Source organism: Sinohyriopsis cumingii, chromosome 2 (genome assembly GCF_028554795.1).
Source record: "Sinohyriopsis cumingii isolate HCF-2022 chromosome 2, ASM2855479v2, whole genome shotgun sequence".
NCBI classification, from domain to species: Eukaryota; Metazoa; Mollusca; class Bivalvia; order Unionida; family Unionidae; genus Sinohyriopsis; species Sinohyriopsis cumingii.
This window is the reverse complement of record NC_142962.1, coordinates 165,550,760-165,576,632: the sequence shown is the minus strand read 5'-3', so window position 1 is coordinate 165,576,632 and position 25,873 is coordinate 165,550,760. Positions and strand designations below refer to the sequence as shown.

At 35.1% G+C, this 25,873-nt stretch overlaps 1 protein-coding gene across 1 annotated transcript in view; it reads right to left on the bottom strand.

The window, feature by feature from the left end:
• Positions 1–25,873, bottom strand: part of LOC149806249 (voltage-dependent calcium channel gamma-5 subunit-like) — a 56,785-nt gene that overhangs the window by 2,577 nt on the left and 28,335 nt on the right. Inside the window, exons 2-3 of the mRNA XM_089937581.1 lie at positions 7,949–8,044; positions 6,058–6,192 (exon numbers count right to left, since the gene is read on the bottom strand). Coding sequence (XP_089793707.1) covers positions 6,058–6,192; positions 7,949–8,044 — 231 coding nt within the window. The remainder of the gene's footprint in view (positions 1–6,057; positions 6,193–7,948; positions 8,045–25,873) is intronic.

The following is a 25,873-nucleotide window of genomic DNA, read 5'->3' as shown; positions in this document are numbered from 1 at the left end:
TCATTGACAGAACTCGTATTTAATTGTATCGCATACTGGGGCTATTTGAACAAATATCAATACTTTTAATGTTTTCTCAAGAAAATTAAATGTTAGTTTTAAAAATGGATACTCATTTAGGTTAGTATTTCAAGACAATCAAAACTGTCTAGTGTCATCAACATTTTGAAGCTGCAAACTGATTCGTTTCATTTATGTCAAATATGATAGAAATTATTCAGTAGCAAGTGTTCGAATTATTGCTAATTAACACATTAATCCCTGGAGGTTTCCGTCGTTTTCGCCTTAAATTCGAGTAGGAAACACGTTTTGAAAGCTACTTCTGAATAGATCCGAAAACACCAAATCCCAGGTGATCGTTCAATAACATACTGCCTAGTTGTGTTAGAAACATCATTTTCATTGGCTATTTTGCTCGCGCATGAGCAGAAGGGTAAAAGTTGGAGTTCTTGTTTTGGTTTTTGTTGTTGCTTTATTTTCTTCTAAACGGAGCCATTATTTTTGTATGGAGACCACTCTTTATTCCAAATGCATATCTTATCCTACTTTTGCAAAGGTTCATCCGTCTGTTTGCAGTTCATACCGGTTTGCCTTAGGTCTGAGACCAAAAAGTCTAAAATCCGGACATAAAATCGGATTCCGACCACGGGCGAATTTTGGGTTTAAAATATCGGGTCCAAAAAATGAGGATTTTTCTTCCGTATTTTGTAGTGCAACTAGAAATTCCAAATTGTTTGGTATCATTGTAGAGCTACATCTGTCTACCTTTGTATAATACCACACACTTTAGCGTATCATGCATGGCCATGAGGCTACAGAGCTCGGCAGTAGGCAACTACCTCCTGCCACGTTAACTCGTCGCTAGGGGTTAATGTGTTAAAACAATTTCACCTTAGCCTATCACAATAAATGTATAATTATCTGAACTGCTTGCCGTACCTAGGAACTATAATATTTTCAATTCATTGACAGAGTTTGTATCTCCCTAAGTGGGTATTTGTGTTCGATTGATATTTGTATCTCCCAAAGTGGGTATTTGTGTTCGATTGATATTTGTATCCCCCTAAAAAGGTATTTGTGTTCGATTGATAATTGTATCTCCCAAAGTGGGCATTTGTGTTCGATTGATATTTGTATCTCCCTAAGTGGGTATTTGTGTTCGATAGATATTTGAATCTCCCTAAGTGGGCATTTATGTTCGATTGATATTTATATCTCCCTAAGTGGGTATTTGTGTTCGATAGATATTTGAATCTCCCTAAGTGGGCATTTATGTTCGATTGATATTTATATCTCCCTAAGTGGGCATTTATGTTCGATTGATATTTATATCTCCCTAAGTGGGTATTTGTGTTCGATTGATATTTGTATCTCCCTAAGTGGGTATTTGTGTTCGATTGATATTTGTATCTCCCTAAGTGGGTATTTGTGTTCGATAGATATTTGTATCTCCCTAAGTGGGCATTTATGTTCGATTGATATTTGTATCTCCCTAAGTGGGTATTTGTGTTCGATTGATATTTGTATCTCCCTAAGTTGGCATTTATGTTCGATTGATATTTGTATCTCCCTAAGTGGGTATTTATGTTCGATTGATATTTGTATCTCCCTAAGTGGGTATTTATGTTCGATTGATATTTATATCTCCCTAAGTGGGTATTTGTGTTCGATTGATATTTGTATCTCCCTAAGTGGGCATTTATGTTCGATTGATATTTGTATCTCCCTAAGTGGGTATTTATGTTCGATTGATATTTGTATCTCCCTAAGTGGGTATTTATGTTCGATTGATATTTATATCTCCCTAAGTGGGTATTTGTGTTCGATTGATATTTATATCTCCCTAAGTGGGCATTTGTGTTCGATTGATATTTATATCTCCCTAAGTGGGTATTTGTGTTCGATAGATATTTGAATCTCCCTAAGTGGGTATTTATGTTCGATTGATATTTGTATCTCCCTAAGTGGGTATTTGTGTTCGATTGATATTTGTATCTCCCTAAGTGGGTATTTATGTTCGATTGATATTTATATCTCCCTAAGTGGGTATTTGTGTTCGATTGATATTTGTATCTCCCTAAGTGGGTATTTATGTTCGATTGATATTTATATCTCCCTAAGTGGGTATTTGTGTTCGATTGATATTTGTATCTCCCTAAGTGGGCATTTATGTTCGATTGATATTTGTATCTCCCTAAGTGGGTATTTATGTTCGATTGATATTTGTATCTCCCTAAGTGGGTATTTATGTTCGATTGATATTTATATCTCCCTAAGTGGGTATTTGTGTTCGATTGATATTTATATCTCCCTAAGTGGGCATTTGTGTTCGATTGATATTTATATCTCCCTAAGTGGGCATTTGTGTTCGATAGATATTTGAATCTCCCTAAGTGGGTATTTATGTTCGATTGATATTTTTATCTCCCTAAGTGGGTATTTATGTTCGATAGATATTTGAATCTCCCTAAGTGGGTATTTATGTTCGATTGATAATTGTATCTCCCTAAGTGGGTATTTATGTTCGATAGATATTTGAAACTCCCTAAGTGGGTATTTGTGTTCGATAGATATTTGTATCTCCCTAAGTGGGTATTTATGTTCGATAGATATTTGAATCTCCCTAAGTGGGTATTTGTGTTCGATAGATATTTATATCTCCCTAAGTGGGTATTTGTGTTCGATAGATATTTATATCTCCCTAAGTGGGTATTTATGTTCGATAGATATTTATATCTCCCTAAGTGGGTATTTGTGTTCGATAGATATTTATATCTCCCTAAGTGGGCATTTATGTTCGATTGATATTTATATCTCCCTAAGTGGGTATTTATGTTCGATAGATATTTATATCTCCCTAAGTGGGCATTTATGTTCGATTGATATTTATATCTCCCTAAGTGGGTATTTATGTTCGATAGATATTTGAATCTCCCTAAGTGGGTATTTGTGTTCGATAGATATTTATATCTCCCTAAGTGGGTATTTGTGTTCGATAGATATTTATATCTCCCTAAGTGGGTATTTATGTTCGATAGATATTTATATCTCCCTAAGTGGGTATTTGTGTTCGATAGATATTTATATCTCCCTAAGTGGGCATTTATGTTCGATTGATATTTATATCTCCCTAAGTGGGTATTTATGTTCGATAGATATTTATATCTCCCTAAGTGGGCATTTATGTTCGATTGATATTTATATCTCCCTAAGTGGGTATTTATGTTCGATAGATATTTATATCTCCCTAAGTGGGTATTTGTGTTCGATAGATATTTATATCTCCCTAAGTGGGTATTTGTGTTCGATAGATATTTATATCTCCCTAAGTGGGTATTTGTGTTCGATAGATATTTATATCTCCCTAAGTGGGTATTTGTGTTCGATTGATATTTATATCTCCCTAAGTGGGTATTTGTGTTCGATTGATATTTATATCTCCCTAAGTGGGTATTTGTGTTCGATTGATATTTATATCTCCCTAAGTGGGTATTTGTGTTCGATTGATATTTGTATCTCCCTAAGTGGGTATTTATGTTCGATTGATATTTATATCTCCCTAAGTGGGTATTTGTGTTCGATTGAACCAATTCTACATTTCGCCAGTGCATAAGCAGTTTCAGCATCCAAATAATGACCCAAACGTTTGGGCTATAATTTATACTTTATGGCTGTAAATTATACTTTAGGGCTGTAATTTATACTTTAGGGCTGTAAATTATACTTTAGGGTTGTAAATTATACATTAGGGTTGTAAATTATACTTTACGGTTGTAAATTATACGTTAGGGTTGTAAATTATACTTTACGGTTGTAAATTATACGTTAGGGTTGTAAATTATACTTTAGGGTTGTAAATTATACGTTAGGGTTGTAAATTATACGTTGGGGTTGTAAATTATACTTTAGGGTTGTAAATTATACTTTAGGGTTGTAATTTATACTTTATGGCTGTAAATTATACTTTAGGGCTGTAATTTATACTTTAGGGCTGTAAATTATACTTTAGGGTTGTAAATTATACATTAGGGTTGTAAATTATACTTTACGGTTGTAAATTATACGTTAGGGTTGTAAATTATACTTTAGGGTTGTAAATTATACGTTAGGGTTGTAAATTATACGTTGGGGTTGTAAATTATACTTTAGGGTTGTAAATTATACGTTAGGGTTGTAAATTATACGTAGGGTTGTAAATTATACTTTAGGGTTGTAAATTATACGTTAGGGTTGTAAATTATACTTTAGGGTTGTAAATTATACGTTAGGGTTGTACATTATACGTTAGGGTTGTAAATTATACGTTAGGGTTGTAAATTATATGTTAGGGTTGTAATTTATACGTTAGAGTTGTAAATTATACTTTAGGGTTGTAAATTATACTTTAGGGTTGTAAATTATACTTTAGGGTTGTAAATTATACGTTAGGGTTGTAAATTATACGTTAGGGTTGTAAATTATACTTTAGGGTTGTAAATTATACGTTAGAGTTGTAGATATTACGTTTGGTCAGTGCACAATACTCGTGGGCACTCAAATTACTTTTGGGCAGTACATAACACCCGTGGGCATTACATATTACGTTTGTTCAGTACATAATACTCGTGGGCAGTAAATAATACGTATTATGTACTGACCAAACATAATATTTTCAGCCCAAACGTATAGTTTACATATTACCTTTAAGCAGTAAAGAAAATGTTTGGTCAGTACATAATAATCGTGGGCAGTAAATAATACGTTTGGGCAGTACATAATACTCGTGGGCAGTAAATATTTTATATTTTTAAAAAGAATGCCAAAACTTGCAGATTTGATAATAGTTAATCTAATTCAGCTTTGACCTATTGCTTAAACATGCTTATCTAGGATATGGCACTTTAGCCAAACAAGTTGATCTTTCGCAAAATAAGAAATTTACCTTATATGGATTGGGAAAAAAAACGGTTTACATATTGATTTTTTTAACCAGTTTAAAAGACTGCTGATTGTTGCCGTAATCTGAAAGCTGGAAGTTATAAACGAAACAGTGTTCGAACAGTAAAGGCAAAGATCCATCTATCCAACCATCCATCTATTCATCCATACATCTACCTACCTACCTCCCTCTCCCATAGACATATCTATCTACATATCTATCTATCTATCTATATATCTATCTATCAGACGTACATATGTGGCAGAATGTAGGTAGGGTCTAGAGTATTTTGAGTATTATTGTCACCCTTTGGTATATTTTTTAAGACGATATGATTCTGACCGTCGTGATGATAGTGTTTATAATGTATGTATAGAATTCTGACCGTCGTGACGATAGTGTATAAAATGTATGTGTAGAATTCTGACCGTCGTGGCAATAGTGTATATATGGTATGTGTAGGATTCTGACCGTCGTGGCTATAGTGTATATAAGGTATGTGTATAATTCTGACCGTCGTGGCTATAGTGTATATAAGGTATGTGTATAATTCTGACCGTCGTGGCGATAGTGTATATGATATATATGTATAGGATTCTGACCGTCGTGGCTATAGTGTATGTATACGATTCTGATGTGGTGGCGATAGTGTATATAATATGCGTATAGGATTCTGATCGTCGTGGCGATAGTGTATATAATGTATTATAGGATTCTGACCGTCGTGGCTATAGTGTATATATGACGGATCTAGAAGGATATTAACATTCTTTACTAATAATCTCATAAGATGACTAATCACTAAATACTAACACGATTAGGAAGACAAGAAGGAATTTACTGGCTTATAATCCATGCTGTTTAATAAAATAAAGTTTGCCAGTGAGGATCACAGATGTATTCTCTGCAGCTTGGACAAAATTTGTTTATATAATTTATGTTTTGCACAGCTTAGGTAACGGATAGATACAAAAATCCTAATTATTAATGACTTGTTTCATCCTTTGTCTGTATAGCATAGGAATAGTTGAACGATTATTTTTCGTTAAGTTGTACTTCATTCTGTTTTCTGAATACTTGCATTGACTAGTTAAATTTTCCTGTTTGATGTAATACTTTGCTCTGAAAAAGACGGTTACCTGCTAGCACCGAGACAACAGATGCCAGAAGGGTCCGGACGTCTTGCTTCAGGTTCCCTATAATGCCAAGTATTACGGCAATAGTCAACAGCACAAGAGAGAATACTGGGAAAAGGGCCGCAAAACGGGTTGCACCTGTCATGAGAAATGTATACATAGGTATAACTTAGGAAAGACAGTGGTATGAAACACTTCTCATGGCATGACGTCTGGTTTAAGCCTCGATGCGAATATTTATGGATAACATCTGCACAAAAAAACTATCCGTAAAGATATTTCTATAATGTCTGCATAGAAGTACAAGACTTCAATGGCAGAAGTAGCTTGGAGGGAACGTAATGGAAATATCCCTGTTTGTTCTTACATGGGATGAATTCTATAGGTTCTCAAGAATAAATGACTAAAGTGTTTTTCGCAAAAAAGCTTTTGCTTATCACTGTAAATGCACGACAATATTTTACTGTAATGGTTATCATTAAAAATGCGTTTTTATTTTGATGAAGACAAACGTTACAACAAAACCATTATAATGAATTATCAATATGTCGGATGGACGTACGTTGAATTTTTGTATTTTTATAGTAAGTGATAGCAGTTTATCATACAGGAGTGTCTTCAATACCATTATAAACGAGTTTCTACTTTAATACCATTATACATATTTTTTTTTCTTCTATCTTTATACCATTGTAAACAATTTTTCTAATTTAATACCATCATAAACACCTTTTCTACTTTAAAACATTATAACATTTTTTCTACTTTAGGAAAGATTACATATGATTTTAAATATCTGTATTTTTTCATGTATATTTTTGGCAGGAAAAGAGTTGTGGGTGTCTGAATGAATTTTGAAACGTGGACTATCATTTTCCACAAGAACCCTGTGGTAACTTCAGAGGTAAAAGAGAATCTCCATGTAGTGTTAGGATTCAATAAATGTTGGAATTTATCCAAACCATTCAGGGAATATTTATTAGGAATTTATCAGAACCATTCAGAGAATATTTATCTCAAAATTATTCAAACCATTCAGGGAATATTCTTTTGGAAATTATCCAAACCATTCAGGGAATATCTTTTTGGGAAATTATCCAAACCATTCAGGGAATATTTATCTCAAAATGATCCAAACCACTCAGGGAAATTTTAACCGTATAAGGAAAAAGTTTCATTAGGTTCTAGAAAGAAACTATTATTAGACACCTACAACTATTATTAGACACCTACCATTCAAGCAAGAGTTAAGTCACGAAAATTTCCAACAATTGTTTGGGTGGAGATGAATGACTTCTCCATTAATAATTCAAAAGTATCAACGGGTTTGTCAAAATTTGTCATTCAGTGTTTACTGATTCTTGCTAAATGTAGCTACAAGAACTCTTATCAGTACATGCCTTATTATTTTGTATGATCTATGATATTACAGTAGTTTTCTTTGCCCTTTCGTAAGTAATGGCCCACTGCCAGTTAATATTATCTATCCTTATGCGTCTTTCTAAGTTATATGAACGTACGTCAAAATTGTCTTGGAGGCATTCAAACGAGTAAATGCGTACCTGTCTTTAAGGCATTCAAATAAGTAAATGCGTACCTGTCTTTAAGGCATTCAAATGAGTAAATGCATACCTGTCTTTAAGGCATTCAAATGAGTAAATGCGTACCTGTCTTTAAGGCATTCAAATGAATAAATGCGTACCTGTCTTTAAGGCATTCAAATGAGTAAATGCGTACCTGTCTTTAAGGCATTCAAATAAGTAAATGCGTACCTGTCTTTAAGGCATTCAAATGAGTAAATGCGTACCTGTCTTTAAGGCATTCAAATGAATAAATGCGTATCTGTCTTTAAGGCATTCAAATGAGTAAATGCGTATCTGTCCAATATACTAACTCATAATGGCCAAGGAGGTCCCTTGTCCGTCAACCCTCTCCGGCTCTGAAACACTTCCGCCCACACTCAAGCAGGGTCTGATATCTTCGGTGTTATCTGAAAATAATTATTACGGAAATCCTGAAGGCATAACAATTATTTTGCGTTTTGGACATTATTTTTGTCAGTAAATAAGTGCGGAAAAGTTTTATTGCTAATTTATTTACACTATGCAACATATATCTTGCTTATAAAGTCCTCCTAGGGCATAGTGAAACTTGTGAGAAAGAGACAAATGATTGATTGTTTTGTAGTTAAATCGAAAGTTCTAATTGCATCCCATACCAAATATATTACCTAGTCTTAAATGTGTTTGTCATCATATTCTTTAGGTGGGCTTGGTTCCTTAGGAAATATTCTTTAGGTGTTGGGTTCCTTGGGAAATATTCTTTAGGTGGGCTTGGTTCCTTAGGAAATATTCTTTAGGTGGCTGGGTTCCTTGGGAAATATTCTTTAGGTGGGCTTGATTCCTTAGGAAATATTATTTAGGTGGCTGGGTTCCTTGGGAAATATGCTTTAGGTGGGCTTGGTTCCTTAGGAAATATTCTTTAGGTGGGCTTGGTTCCTTAGGAATTATCATTTAGGTGGCTGGGTTCCTTAGGAAATGTTCTTTGGGTGGTTTGGTTCCTTAGGAAATATTCTTAAAGTGGGCTTGGTTCCTTAGGAAATATTATTTATGTGGGCTTGGTTCCTTAGAAAATATTCTTTAGGTGGGCTTGGTACCTTAATAAATATTCTAATGACGGGCATGGTTCCTTAGGATATATTCTTTTGGTGGGCATGGTTCCTTAAGAAATATTCTTTAGGTGAGCTTGGTTCTTTAAAAAATATTCTAATAGCGGGCTTGTTCCTTAGGAAATATTCTTTAGGCGGGCTTAGTTTCTTAGAAAATATTCTTAAGTTTGGCTTGGTTCCTTATTAAATATTCTAAAGGCACGCCTGGTTCCTTAGGTAATATTTTTTAGGTGGGCTGCGTTCCGTAGGAAATATTCTTAAGGTGGCTTGGTTTCTTAGGAAATATTTTTTAGGTGGGCTTGGTTGACTAGGAAATATTTTTTATGTGGGATTGGTTCGTTAGGAAATACTCTAAAGGCAGGCTTGGTTAGTTAGGAAATATTCTTAATGCAAACTTGGTTCCTTAGGGAATATTCTTTTGGTGGGCTTGGTTCCGTAGGAAATATTCTAAAGGCGAACTTGGTTCCGTAGGAAATATTCTTTAGGTCGCTTGGTTCTTTAGGAAATATTTCCGCTTCGTCTTTTGGTAATAGGATTCAGGTTAAAAGATTTTGTTTATTTATGGCAATCTCTTTTCTAGGTCGATGCCGCAACTCCTGCTACGTGAAGCTGGTGCAACCATCAATTATATGACGCAATCATCTATCATGGCGCTATCGTCGATAAAGAATTAGTATTTGAATTGTTTTTATGTTTCTTGTTTTACTAAATAAAACAATACCATGAACAAATTAACAAACAAATAGCCATGTTGTTTTCACGTTAACAACTAAAGAACGTTATTGAAATAATAAGTCAGTTTCTACTATAACTGCTGCATGCACATTAAAAGTTCATTCGAAATAAAAGAGGTGAAATTGATCTCTAATTATTAAATAATTCGTAGTCGTGAACTATATAGGTTTGATTATCCATTTAGGAATTATTTGGAAGGACATACTGTTTTCTCTGTCTATTTTTTTTCCTGCAGAAACAAATATTCAAGTTCTGCTCGTTTGGGCTGGTTATGCTATGCCTTTATAAGGCTATTTAAATGTAACCCCCTCCCCCATGCCCCTCACAAACACCTCAGCGATATTAGTTCGCTATTTGTTTTAAATGAATGGGCATTTGAAAGTTAGGGGAAAAAACCTTCACTGACATAGTAATCAATGTAATTACTAATTTATTTGGCACAGTGATCTATATACATACAAGCATATAATCTGATTCAATATTTTGATATAGGATGGAAAACATGGTAAATCTTTTGCTGTGTTGTCGTTTAGTAACGGCAGCAAAAAATAAAAATGTAAGAAAATAAATAAAGTAGTGGAGAAATCAGTGGCGGACATCTTGGAGTATGCTACAGAATGAATGGAACGAATATATCACGTGATATCAGTAAGACAGAAATAGAACAGGGTGCATATATCATCACTTTCTGGTAATTGTCTTGGCATTTTTATTGATATAAGATAGGGAAACGGTGTGATATGTGGAAATATTTTAACGAAAATTTACACAATAATATTACCAGAACGTTTTACAAATATGTTTCTTTACTGTATTATATTATGCATTTGAACTATATTTTAATTTTCCGTGCCTAAATTGAGCATTTATGATAAAACTTAAACATGATGTCCTTAATGTTATGTATTTTGTTGATGCCAAGTTTTTCCTTAAACCATGGGACTGTGAACGAATGCTCCTCATACATCTTGCTCAAAAGGCTGTGAGCGAATCCCAATTACCCACCTTACACGAAACCTATACACAGAGGATATTTGTATACTTATCATAGATAGAGCATGCAACAAGCTATGGTATTTCTTTTTCTGTACTCATCATTTGCTTTGAAAACCACAGGAAGAATACTTGTGTGTTCTTGTTGTTGTTGTTCGTCCTCCAAGTTAGAAAGTGACCGTGCCATCACTAACTGGTTTGGTTTCCGTGATCAGGCCACTTTGTACTCTGGACTGTATGTAGCACACTTGACAGGATATGCTGCTAGGATTTTCTTGATGAATAGAGGACGTGCTGCGGTTTTGAGGCTTTACGCTGCTCGCGAATCTGCACTGCCTCTGTGATTCTCTTCAGTTCAAAGTCTGTATTTTCAGCAGAGATGAGACTGCGCAACTTGGATCAATCCGTGCGATATCTTCCCAATACTCAGGGTCAGTGTTGAAGTGTTTGGAGAATGACTTGATGGAATCTTTGAGGCGTTTTCTCTGAAACCTCTAAAATTACCTTCTTTCCTTCGGCTCTTATTTTGTAGTCACTCTTCTGACATCTTTCTGGCAAGGCCTGCCCATCCTATAAGTGACATTCTAATGGCAAGGCCTGCCCGTCCTATAATTGACATCCTATTGGCAAGGCCTGCCCATCCCATCATTTCTAATGGCGAGGTCTGCTCATCCTATCATTTCTAACGACAAGGCCTGCCCATCCTATCCGTAATTTTATGAGCCGAGTGTGGACGCTTGGAATGCCTTCCTGGGCGATAACCTCAGTGTCTAGGACTCTGTTTTGCCATCTTAGCCACGTCTATTTCTTCAGGCAGACCATGTGAAAACGGTTTAGTTTCTTGGTATCTCAGGTATTATCCATTACACACATCATGTTGATAGCATAATGTCAGGTTTTGATCGTAGATTCCTTGCCTATTAGTACACCTGGTGTGTTGGATAGTATATGTGGGGTATTAGTCACTACACACACTTTGTTGATGGTATAATAGTAACGAAGGGGGATACTTTAGCCTCAGTGGGAAAATATATTACAGAACACCCCTGGGTCACTCTAGCTTCAAGGGGAATTGAACATGGTAATAATGGGTCTATATAGCGTCAAAGGAAAGTGGGGTTGTTGTAGAAAGACCATAGGAATGGAACAGGTGAGGTGATGTAACGGTACTTAATATTGGTAACAATGTAGCAAGGGGCTGGCCTCAGAAGGAACAAAGAGCTGGAGAAAAAACTAGAACGTTTTTGCGGGACATAGACATATATAACACATACATCATACAACATAAAAACACAACCAACTATACCACTAACACAAAACATATTTGTAGGCACGAAAGCAAATCTTTTTGAGGTATATGAGTGGCCCTGAATATGGTCTTTGGGTTCTTCTTCTATGTTCTCTAGTTCTTCCACCATTTCCTCAGATTCTCAACGATTCCTTTCTTTTTTTCTTTTCCTTCTCTGTCATCAACGCAAGAACAATTGTACCCTGGGCGATCCCACGGAAATTGTGTCAGTTTTATAGTCAAATACATCACAGCATATTTGGATGAACTATTCTGTGAGAACTTTACATCCATGTTAACAAAATGGAGGAAGTTTTAGTTGCCTACATCTTCAGTTGACTCTTGTGATATTTAATAATGGTGTATTTTCATTCTATGGATGTTGATTATCAAAGTGGAATGTGTGTTTCTTTGAATCTTTCTTAAGGTAAAATAAAGTGGAAAAACAAACGTAATTGTCGTGATATTTTCTACAGTTAGAATACCATTCTATCTCTCTCTCTCTCTCTCTCTCTCTCTCTCTCTCTCTCTCCTGTGGCCCAGTGATTAGAGCGTCCGCCTCAGAAGCGGGAGGCCGGGTTATACCAAAGACTTCAAAAAATGGTACTAAAGGCTGCCTCGCCTGGCGCTCAGCATTAAGAGGTTAGTGTTAGGACTGGTCGGCCTGGTGTCAGGATAATGTGACTGGGTGGTACATTGTGCTACGTGTCTGCGGCATGATGAACCAGTGCTAGACATCATTATAAACTGCCACACTGCAGACATCGTAGCGATATGACTGAAATTTTTTTAAAGCTACGTTACAAATACTAATCACACACACACACACACACACACACACACACACACACACACACTGTCTCTGTCTCTCTCTCTCTCCGTCATAGTAGTTTTGATTGAAGTCCTAATGGTATCTGTTCCCGTTTGAAGATACCTCTCCAAAATTGTGATCAGTAGTCACCATAATTATGTAAACTGTTTCTTTTGTCATGTACTTTATTTTCAAACACTTACACCCTTACAAAGTGTAAATCAGTAAATCGTTGAATGAAATAAAATCTTGAGTTGACGAGGTTATACAATTCAGGTATCTTAGCTTTGTCCTTATTTTGGCACTGCAATATGTCACGAAAAAAATTCTAACATTACATCTATCGTTTTTTAAGAAAGGAAACAAACACAAGGCTTTTTCAAGAATGACGCGAGTGACGTTGCACTGCATAACCCTGCATATGGTTAACTCTGAATTCTAAAACCAAAACACACGTTCGTAAAAGAAAAAAGGAACAATATTCAAGAATGACGCGAATGACATTGCACTGTGTAACCCTGCCCATGGTTAACTCTGAATTATAAAACCAAAGCACACGTTCGTAAAAAAAAAAGTAACAATATTCAAGAATAACGCGAATGACATTGCACTGTATAACCCTGCCCAGGGTTAACTCTGAATTCTAAAACCAAAACACACGTTCGGAAAAAACCTAACAATGTTCGACCTATTTTCTCTCAGTTTAGACTGTCGATAGAACAAGATGCGTTTTGGTGCTGTTTTTTATTATTATGTTTTCCCAGGACTTAGATTTGTGAAACCTTGCAACATTGTTTGTAGTGTGTGCTGCGAAACACAGGACATATCTTAAATTTGAGATAAGTTAACGTTAAGCAGTCAGTCGACAATAAATATCACACTACCTATTTCACATAGAATGTATGGTTCTCTCAGTTGTCTTTGTTCTGCAATACCGCAAAAATAACAGAAATGGTGTCCTACGTTTTTTCTTTCTGTACTATTCTTTCTTTCTCTCTCCATTGTAATGTTACATGTATCTGTCCATCTCTCAAAACACTCCAGGCTAAAGCACTGACCGTTCTACTGTCACCCAATGCAGTAACACTTGTGTGCGTATGCGTGCGTGTGTGTGTGTGTGTGTGTGTGTGTGTGTGTTAGCTTTCGCTTACACACATATCGTCTGTACGAACATTTAATAACAAAGAAATAGCAGCCATTCAAGTAAACCATTAATTTAACTGTGTCGGTGTATGTCATCGTTCATAATTATTCTGCAAGTCACTAGATTGTAAAAAATAATATCCTTGAGGTTCCAAACAATTTTTTTCCCCACTGGTCTTGTTGGTTCTGTCATCCTACTTAATTTACCACCGTTGTTCTCTCAACCTCTCGATCTCATTCTGTAGTGGATGCAAATGGTTTTGAATATGAGATAAATATATCATCTTCGAGATCGCAAGCACAAACCTCTACCAACACATTTTGAAAAGTGGTGTGTGACACGGATCGCCATTGTCGCTTGGTGTCTGCTTTCTCCTTGGAAAATAGATCGTTTCGTCTTGATTAAAAAAATTATTTTGACTAAGTTTTACACACTACTTGAACTTTAACATTTCACGTTGTAGGTGTGAGCCGTCGTTCTCAATTTTATGGATGTTTGTTTTCGCGTTTCTCAAATGTGGTAATATTTCTTATGGACAGAACGAATTTCTTTTGGCGAGAATCAAGACTCTTGGTTTTGTGGCATAAGTGGAGAGCGTTGATTCAAGCTCACATATGTCGTCTTCGAGACTGCTGGCACGGATCTGAGCTAACACTTCAGCTTGTGTGTGAGGCGACACGGCATTCGTTGCCTCTTACTTTCTCAATGAAATCGTTTTATCTTATTGCAAAACTTCATTTGACAAGGTTACGCACGTAGCAGGTCCCTTAGAGTCAGAAGAGTATTCATTCAACTCTTAAACGATCAAGAAGATGGAAGATGCAGCACAGATCGACCTGATGGTCAAAGATCTGCTAAGAGTAATAAGAAATCATAAATCACGGGCGAAAGTGGCAACAAAAATTATTCTTCTGGTCTCCAGAATACCTGCTTCGTCCAAGAAAGAGAGACAAAACTCTTGTTATCGTTGTCAGGAGAAAGAGCACTGGGCTTCAGAGTGCCCTAAGAGAAAAGAGAAGAAACATAAACAAGAGGAGAAAGAGGAGAGAGGTATAGAAGAAGAAGAAATTGATGATGAGGAAGAACTTGTACCAATGAAGAGATGGAAATGGAAAAAATGACAATTTAATCTGATGCGCTGTCCCTGATGTGAAATGTCATACTAACTTCTAAAAGAAAACAGACCAGAAAGAAAACGTGTCTCTTCGTCTTGAGTTTTTATAGTAAGGATGGTATGTTTTGTTTTTATTGACACTGCATGAATATGTTCGCTTTCACCTCTCTCTATCCCTCTGGGTCATTATATATATATATATATATATATATATATATATATATATATATATATATATATATATATATATATATATATATAATTAAAATGAAAGGTGTGTTTTCCTTCACGTACGCACTTTAGGCATGCAGATGGGTAAAATATAGTCAGTCTGTTCATCCATCATCTTTGTTTTGATTGTTTCTAAAATCACACACTGACGCTATAGAATAATGAGTTAAATGGGTTTTGGCGTGTGTTTGTGTGTGTGTGTGTGTGTGTGTGTGTGTGAGTGTGTGTGTGTGTGTGTGTGTGTGTGTGTGTGTGTGTGTGTGTGTGTGTGTGTGTGTGTGTGTGTTGGTAGAGTTGATCATTGTATGTGAGGGTTTAGGTACTTTCAAAAAATCTTTTTCTTCTTCATTCTGTGTCAATAGTATATATTGGGTTATTTTCTTCACTCTGTTTTGATAGTATATATAGTTTTTTATTCTCCTTCCTGTGTGTTGATAGTATATTCAGGTTTTTGTCTCCTTCCCGTGTGTGGATATTATATTTGGGACTTGTTTATTTTTCCTTCCTTCCAGTGTGTAGATATTATATTTTTGGGTTTGTATTAGAGGGCGTACGTTGTGTGGATAGTAGATTTGGGGTTTGTTTTTTCCTCTTTACGTGTGTAGATAGTATATATTGGGGTTTTTGATAGCAGATATCGGGTTTGTTTTTTCTCCTTCCTGTCTGTGGATAATATATTTGGGGCATGTTTTTTTTTCTCCTTCCAGTGTGTAGATAGTATATTTTTGGGGGTTTGTATGAGAGTGTGTACGTTGTGTGGATAGTAGATTTTGGGATTGTTTTTTCCACTTCCAGTGTGTGGATAGTATTTTGGGTGTTTGCTTTTCTCCTTCCCGTGTGTGGATAGCATATTTAAGGGTTGTTTTTTCTCCTTCCCCTGCGTAGACAGTATATTTTAGGATTTGTATGAGTGCGCGTACGTTGTGTGGATAGCAGATTTTGGGGGTTATTTTTCTGTTCCCGTGTGTGGATAGTAGATATTGTGTTTTTTGAGTTAGTGTAAGCTTGTGTGGATAGCATATTTGTATTTTTTTTCTTCACGTGTGTGGATAGTATTTTAAGGGTTTGTATGAATGTACGTGCGTTCCCGCACAAACGTTCTAGGTTTTATTGCCCACTCTTTGGTCCGACTGAGGTCAGGCCCTTACTACACTGTCACCAATCTTTAGTACCGTTACATCACCTCACTTGTTCCGTTCCTATTGGCCTTATACAGCAACCCCACTTTCCTTGGACGCTATACAGAACCAATATTCCCATGTTTAATTCCCCTTGAGTCTAGAGTGTACCAGGGTGTGATAAAAAAAACCTTGAGGCTATAGTGTCTCGGGGTGGGTGGGTCTGTATGTATTTTCCATTGAGGCTAAAGTATCTATCCCCTTCACTGCTTATAATGTAGGGTGTTGGATAGTAGATAACTAAGTATTGGGTAGCAGACAAGTAAGTTTTGGATAATAAATAGTTAAATATTTGATAGTACATAACTAATTATTAGATAGTAGATAACAAAGTATTTGACGGTAGATAACTATTTGCATGTGACATTCTTATAGAAAATCAGAAACCTTCTACCGTAGATACCGTGTTAAAATCCTGTATGGGGATAAACTTTGACCATGAATTTTCCCATTTCAAATTCCAGTGAATCGCTTTAAACTTACATTAATAAAGTTTCCCATTTTAAATACATTTTAGTCGAAATAAACTTTTACCCACAGTGGGGCAACCATTTCGTAAGGATGTCACCATATACCTTCAGTGCTAAATTCCTGCTAGGGCGCATACACTGTTACCCAATATGGTTCAACCACTTCTAACATTTCTACCATACACTGTTACCCAATATGGTTCAACCACTTCTAACATTTCTACCATACACTGTTACCCAATATGGTTAAACCGCTTCTAACATTTCTACCATACACTGTTACCCAATATGGTTCAACCACTTCTAACATTTCTACCATACACTGTTACCCAATATGGTTCAACCACTTCTAACATTTCTACCATACACTGTTACCCAATATGGTTCAACCGCTTCTAACATTTCTACCATACACTGTTACCCAATATGGTTCAACCGCTTCTAACATTTCTACCATACACTGTTACCCAATATGGTTCAACCACTTCTAACATTTCTACCATACACTGTTACCCAATATGGTTCAACCACTTCTAACATTTCTACCATACACTGTTACCCAATATGGTTCAACCGCTTCTAACATTTCTACCATACACTGTTACCCAATATGGTTCAACCGCTTCTAACATTTCTACCATACACTGTTACCCAATATGGTTAAACCGCTTCTAACATTTCTACCATACACTGTTACCCAATATGGTTCAACCACTTCTAACATTTCTACCATACACTGTTACCCAATATGGTTCAACCACTTCTAACATTTCTACCATACACTGTTACCCAATATGGTTCAACCACTTCTAACATTTCTACCATACACTGTTACCCAATATGGTTCAACCGCTTCTAACATTTCTACCAATTAACTTCAATGTTAAATTCCAGTTAGTCGCTATAAACATTTTGCGTGTTTAACATGATAAGGCTGTTTACCGTTTTGCAGTCGAAATATAATAACCACATGCAGGTAAGTTCACATTGCATGAACTTCCGTGTGAAAAGAATAGTCACCAAGAATTTACATTGAAAACACAGAACACTTTACGTTAAATGCAAATATCCTTCTGGTAATAAAATGTATTAATATCTACACCAAAGGTAAGGAGAACAGGAAGATGGGAACGAAAATCCAGTAAGTTAGGGTATGGTTCAGTTGCATTAAGTACAGAACTGATACCGCACAATGAGAACATAATCAGTACACGGTACAGTAAGTATAGAACTATTACCTGCTCTTTCTTTATAATAGTCGCTAATATATTCAATATAATATTAATCTTGGTCATTTGAGTTTTAAAGTTTTACTTAATTTGCTGACTTTGTCATGACAATTATGCCATACTCTGGAGAGGATCTAATAATACTTGTATTCAGCCAAATAAAGTCATTGATGAAAATGGTAGTAAGACAAATTTATCTGTATCATATTTGGTACAGTTTTTGTTGTTATTGCCCACACAACAGCAAACTCTTATAGCAACCGGCGACCTCGAAACATCGTCTGAGTAGCTCATCTAGGGCAGTTAAAGCTCTGACTTGCTCCTTATTCCTTTTCACAAGAAGATAATACAAATAGCTCATATTTATTCTAAACATTCAATTAACCATGTGTAAATCTAAATATTTCGTGAAAGTAAAATTAAGCTAAAGCCACAACAGAGCAAAATGCCATATTTAAATGGAGTGTAACATTCCTGCCAGCAAGAACGAACAAAGTGATGATATTAAGGCTAAAATAATTCATTCGGAACCTATGACAAAACATTTAGGATTATTTTGAACTTGATTCACAAAAATTGCGTCTCTTGAAATTTCACTTTGTATCGTAGAGAAATAAACTGCATTATCGTTTTAGTTACAATGTTTGTTTAAGTTCCTTTCTGTTACATATTTTAATAATTAGAGTGGTAACAAAAATTGTGGGCTTGTTCGGGATCGAAGTTTATTTGTAAAGTTTCAGTCATATTAAAACTTTCCTTTAAGATATAAATGGACGTGGTTTTAAAATTTTCAGTCTCCCTGGTTCAGATTTTAATTTTTCACACATTTGAGAAATATTTAGTGAAATCAGCAAGCATTCATAATGTCATGTAATATACAGTACGTTCTTTCAAATCCTACCCACGTATGGTTAGAGTCGCCGAAAAAGGACGAGTAGTTTGAGTTCGCAAGACATTTGGAACTTTCTGAAGCGAATGCATGTTTAACAAAGCAAGATATAATGAAAATTTTGAATCGCTATTAGGTGATAAATTTGGGTAACAGTGGTTTGGGACTGATTAGTATGTCTGTATCTGGTTTCGATAGAAAATTAAAGGAAAGCAAATATATATGAAATTGTAATTTAGAAAGCTTTAGCTCCAGCAAGAATTAATGACAAAGCAAATTCAGAGAGATACAGAAGAAGAGAGGGGAAACATAAATGCAGACGGAGAAAGAAGAAAAATGAATGCGAGCTAAGAGAGAGAGAGAGAGAGAGAGAGAGAGAGAGAGAGAGAGAAAGAGGAGGAAATTGCAAATGCCGAGATAACAAATGGAAATGCAATATAAATGAACGAATTATAACTGGCAGGCGCAGTCTAGAATTTTGCAACATGTTATGCACGAATTAGGCATCTAAGAGTTCAAATCTTCTGCCTATCACCCTGAAAGACAAAGGACTTCACAAAGATTTCATCAAACTTTGAAGACTGTGATTCGTTCAAATTACTTTGATACAACAAGTGATCAGAGTGCTCATTTACTGTTGTTTGCCGTTAGGGAATCAATTCAAGAGTCATTGGGCTTTAGAATGTTTTAACTGGATTTTGAATATATTGTCCGAGGATCAGAAAAGAAACGTCATTAATTGAAGATTCAGAAAATAATCTTTTTGAATATGTCCCTAATTTGAAATATAAGTTATAGAATGCTTGTGAAGTAGCAGGAACTAATAACCATCACTCAACACAGTCAAATATGACATTACTATGTGATTGAAATACACAGGAAAGGAGTTTTCACCCTGGTGATATAGTTCTGGCTGTCTCGTCCATACCTTCAGATCCTGCTCGGACTAAATTTTATAGTGCTTATGCAGTTGAAAGAACATTAATAACTTGAATGATATCAATAACACCCTTGGGAGGCGGAAATAGAAACAACGTTATGATATAAATATGTCGGAGGAAAATTTCGATAGAAATAGCACAGCCAATAATTTAATCAATTTAACTGTATCTATCCTATTTAGTGAGTATGTACACAATGGAATGCAATCGGATTGTAGAGACATTGGGATAAAAAATCTTCAGAACTGAGAAATATTAAATAATTTCGGCCAGAAACTTTCATATGTACAACAATATGCGTGTGTGTGTGTGTGTGTGTGTGTGTGTGTGTGTGTGATTTGTTTTTAAAACTTTTTTTGAACTTTAACAATTTTCAGTCATATCGCTACGATGTCTGCAGTTTGGCAGTTTATAGTGATGTCCAGCACTGGGGCATCATGCCGGAGACATGAAGCATCATGCCCCACCCAGTCACATTATCATGTCACAAAATCCTAACACTGACCTCTTAATGCGTGGCAGCTGCAAGTACCATTTGTGTAAGTCATTAGTATAATTAGGCTGGGTTTCAAGACGCAATCTCCCGAATCCGAGGTGGACGCTTTAACCACTTAGGCCACCGAAGCGGTCACAACAATAAGCAAGGAAAGAACTTAAAAAGCTTTTATATGACTATGAGCACTCTAGTCCTGATGTTCCAACATGCACAAGTAAAATCCATCATGACGTTAATATTGTAGTTATCACCCGTGTTGATATTGTAGTTATCACCCGTGAAACAGCATCCTTTTAATAAGACATATTTGAAATAAGAAATTCACTGGAGAATGATTTCAAAGAGCCATGTAACAGAGTCCACCATGTTTTTGTGTGCCTAAATCAGATAATGTCTGCATGTGCACGGACAATAGAAAAGTAAACAGTGTCACCAAAAAGGATTTATTTTCACTGTCATGAATAGATGACTGCAGCGACAAAATTGGATATGCGAAATATGTCACCAAATTTTTCTTTTTAAGATGGGTTTTATCTTTATCAGCATAAAGCAATGCTCTGATGCTATTTTAAATGAAAAATTCTCAGTCAGTATTTAAATGTGTACTGAACGTGATATCGTTTGATCTAAATAATTGTGACACGTACATCGATGACGTCATCATCTATAAAGACACCTGAGAAAATCGCATGGAAACAATTCAGAAATTTTTCGATAGGCTTAGTAATGCAAATCTGACGGTTAATTTATGTAAATGTTTATTTTGCCGTGCTTGTGTCATTTTTAAGGACACATTCTGGAACAAAGTCATCTTAAACCTTTGGAAGTAAAGGTCAAGTTTATCTTTGAATTCCCAGTGCATATTAGTAAAACGAAATGATGCAAGTTTAAAGGTTTGGCTGCTTATTTACAGAATTTTTATATAAAAAATTCCATAATTGTCGAACTTTGGACAAATTTGTTGATTAAGATATCCAACTTTAATTTAGCCGAGAAATGTCAGGAGTATTTCGATAGATTAAAGGCCAGACTTACAAGTGATTAAGCTTTTTTTCAACAAAAATAAAAATAAAAATATTATGACCCCTGGAAAGAGTGGATGGGTTCCTGAAAACAATGACGATGTACATCAAATAATTATTCCAGTGATAAATATGTATTTTTATCTTGACTTTAGATTATGTTTACAAATTACAGCTCGCCAAAAGTACTGATTCTTCATAAACATAGATAGATTATGTCAAGTACACTATACACTCTTTCCACTGTGGATATCCCTGCTAACTACATTTTCTCTAATCATCCGTCTGGTATTTCGTCCTGTTATGTATATCTACATTATGTCTATTTTTTTCATATTAATAGCTTTTATAAGGGTCATTTAGTTAATGACATTTTTAATGCCAAAAATCCTTTGATCTTAGTTTGTACTATAAGATAAGTGGTGTATCAAGTATGTGGATCCGTTCATTCACACGCTTCAAGGTTAATTCCACGAGTTCTTGGATGGGGGGGGGGGGAGGGGTAGTTGGTTTCCTAAAAATAAGGCTCCTCACATACTTCCGGATTAGCCAATGTAAATCAGCTGACTTCTTTACTGTAAAACATTATTTCGAAAGCATCAACGACTTATTAAAAACCTGGAATTGCATTCTCGCAACTGCGTGTTAGTTTTGTATATAATGGAATTATAACGCGGATTACACATTCTGACAGCATTATTGGTCTCGCAAGAGTTATACGAGAGGATCGTGCTGTAACATGCATCTAAAGATTAATCTTAAAAATTACCCTATATGGAATTATTTTGAAATATTCAAAGGCATTTGGATATACAACTGTATTGCAATTACCGTGATTCATTTAAAGACATTTTGGGATTATATCAGTTATTTCGTCGGTACTGCTGACACAACAGTACAGTAGTGACATCATTCAGAATACCTTTGCAACTCAATCGGATGACTCGGAACTAATGGAATGGATAGACGTTTTATGAGTTTAAGAATTAACTCACCATACTGTACGATATTTTTAATTCTTTCACTGTGTCGTAGGGGGAAATAAATCATATTTATTAGTTATACAAAACTGATTGATTTCTGCACTTTATTGTTACGTAGTTCAAGACCCTAAATTCGTAATAATCCATAAATATATAGTTTTTATTTGTTAACCAATTGAATCTTTCAGAATAACATCAGTCATGAAAAGACAGTAATTCGAGACTTTTCATAGAAATAACTGCGATACAGAACCATTCTGTCAACGTGTAATGCTTGCAAACTAAGGAACGAAAGCACCAGAATGTAGACGGATAAAGATTCGAAAGAAAGACAAACGTAAGGAAATTCATAAGGACTTACTCTTACCTACATTGCAAGTAAATTAATGAATATGATTTAATTAACTAACAAGTTTTTTGAATTACAGGTTCGTGTTTTCTCTTAATATGATAAGTATGTACGCTTGATGTGTATGACAGTGGCTGGCAATTTCTTGTTGGAATGATAATGTTTTATGGTATATTCTTCTGTTGTGTTTCCACAACCCTTTGTGTCATTGATACATTATTTACGATACTACTGACATATCAATCGATAATCACTTTAGGAATGTGTTTACATATCAATAGGTTTACCGTACTATAACAGCCATTAGAAAACGTTATCGACTATGAGTGATGCCATGAGGTATGTATGTGTTAATTATACAAATGTGGTGGAATTAAAATATAAGTTTCCGACTGCAAGTTTATAGCAGGAGAGAAAAAGAAGTTATAGTTCTCGTACCAGTCATGCTGCGTGTCAGTAGTCTTAATTTGCAGATTTGAGTGTCAGTAGTCTTAAATGGCGCATTGATCTGGCACAAAGCCATATCTCACGAGCAAGGTCAATAGTCGTCAATACATAGGAGTTCTGCGAGGCAATGTAATAAAATACGTCCAACACATTCCTGGTAAAACGTTTTGGGAATTAGTGTTCTTATTTTAATATTTTAAAGACTATGTCTGCTTCTGTAAAAGCTTTTAAAAAAGACGTACCCTTCCCCAAATATTCTTTTCTTTTTTATATACATTTTTTGTCAACAGTTTATCTTGATTTAGCAGAAATATAATCATATCAATATCAACAGCAATAGCAATATAAATATCAATGTCAATATCAATATCAATAGCAATATAAATATCAATGTCAATATCAATAGCAATAACAATATAAATATCAATGTCAATATCAATAGCAGTAGCAATATAAATATCAATGTCAATAGCAATATAAATATCAATGTCAATATCAATATCAATAGCATTAGCCATATAAATAGCAATGTCAATAGCAATAGCAGTAGCAATATAAATATCAATGTCAATATCAATATTAATACAGGCAACCTTTAGATGAAGATCTTTTGAATAGAGGTTTCCTCGAGATTGCTTCTAACTAAAGGAAAATTGCAGGAAAAAGAGTTTGTTACAACGTCCCAGCGTACTTTTAGGGTAGAAAACTATGATTCCATTAGCTTATCGATGTTGTTTGGAAGTTATTACAAGGTTCCAGCGTAGTTTTAGGGTAGGAAAATATGATTTCGTTGGCTTATCGATGTTGTTTGGAATTATTACCATGTTCCAGCGTAGTTTTAGGGTAGGGAAATATGATTTCGTTGGCTTATCGATGATGTTTGGAATTTGTTACAAATGTCCAAACATAGTCGTGATGAATTAAAATATAATTCATTGCTGAAAAGGCCTTGTTTTCTTTCCTCTTGCATCGTTCTACTACTCATCATGTTCATTTCCATATTAATTCAATATTCAGTGAATTCAATAGAAATTCATATTAGACTGATTATTCTAATTGTTTCATCATTCATCGTGAGATTTTCATGAAAATATTAGTAATTGCCATCTTTTTACCAATGCGTTGCCTAGTGACATGGATTTTAGGGTAATTAGTACAGTTCAACAGAGTGAGGGTACAAACCGCTTTGATTAATGACTCACAACCAATAAATTTCAAATCTCACAGGCAATCAAGCCGACAGAACTAATTGCATCTTCTTTGTAAGATGTAACCCCTTTAGCGATACATTGCTATTGGGGGAAAGATTATCGTTGTAACACCTTTAGCGATACATTGCTATTGGGGGAAAGATTATCGTTCGATAAGATGCTCTAACAAGAACAACCATTTTTCTTGTCAGTTTCACAGATTTAGGTGACAATGGGTTGAATGGTGCTCAGTGGATGGAAGCTCGTACTTTTCGTCTGGCTAGTTCAAGTGTCAATGAAACGATTTATTTACTGATTCAGACTATATTTATCTGGACACAATCATAGATCTGCCCCACTGTACACAACGATATATCTGTCCCACTGTACACATAGATCTGTCCCACTGTACTTTATAACTTATGTATAGAGAACATGCAATACATTTTCCGGAATACATTTAAAAAATACTTTCGTTAAACGACTATAAAGCTTCCTTGAATGTAAAGGTTGCATACTCGTTTATTACGTGAAAATTTCGATGGGGTATTGCATTTGAATTTTTTTATTCTGTGCTGACCATGCATATTGAATAAATATCTCAGAAGTGTTGTAAATAACAGGAAGTACGCAAATAGGCTTGTAACTTTCAGGGGAGATTTATATTTTCTGTTACCTTTGTAATTTTTTTTAAATACTGTTTCAATCTACCGGTAGGTAATCCTCTGAGTATCAAATGTTGTCAGACTCTGATGTAATCATTGCCATATATCAACTGTTCATTGCAAATTAGAGTATGCTCCCGCTAAGGTAGAAACCATGTTATGTATATTTAATTTTGATTATTTGTTGGCTTTTCTTCCTGATTATGGTATGTACATCTGTATTTTATACTGGACCTTTTTGTAAATCAAGTTGAAGGTGTTCGTGACAAGTGACATTTATTTTGTAATCAACATGATAAATATAAAATATTTCTCTGCGTGTGGATTTAATCTTCCGATCATTATCAATGTAGATAAAAGTATTTATTTACGTCTGGGTCCACGACATCAGATTTGCACCTGGAAATTCCTGTCTGTGTTGACAACTTTAAATGTTTATAATGGAGACTGACCGCATCCTCTCTATTGTTGTGTCATAGCTTTTTATACAATGTTGTTTACCTAAAAAAGTATTCATTTCACCTTAACATCTGAATCAGAATAAGACCAATTGATGTGTTCAGTTTTTAATTTGGGTGGATTCATTTATTCAAATTAGTATTCACTGGAATTACAATGCTCAATACTATTCTTGGGCTGGAATTTGAAATTATAGCTAATTCAGGGAAAGTCATTTTGGATTAAATTATCACTCCATCCATATGCACATTAGCACGTTACAGACTACAGGCACATCAACATATTCAATATCGGAATTCATTTAGAATAACAATGGAAAATAAATGGAACTTCGTGCAGTTGGACCAGTGACAGAACATTTATGACTATTTGGGATTTAATTAACAAATACTGTAACTAATTATTTGTTGGATTTTACAAAACTTGTTGGTTTGTGCTCTTTTTTGTTACTTAGGTTAAGACCATGGAGTGAGAACAGAAATTTGGGAGTTCGTCCTGGATACGAATTTCCCTAAAT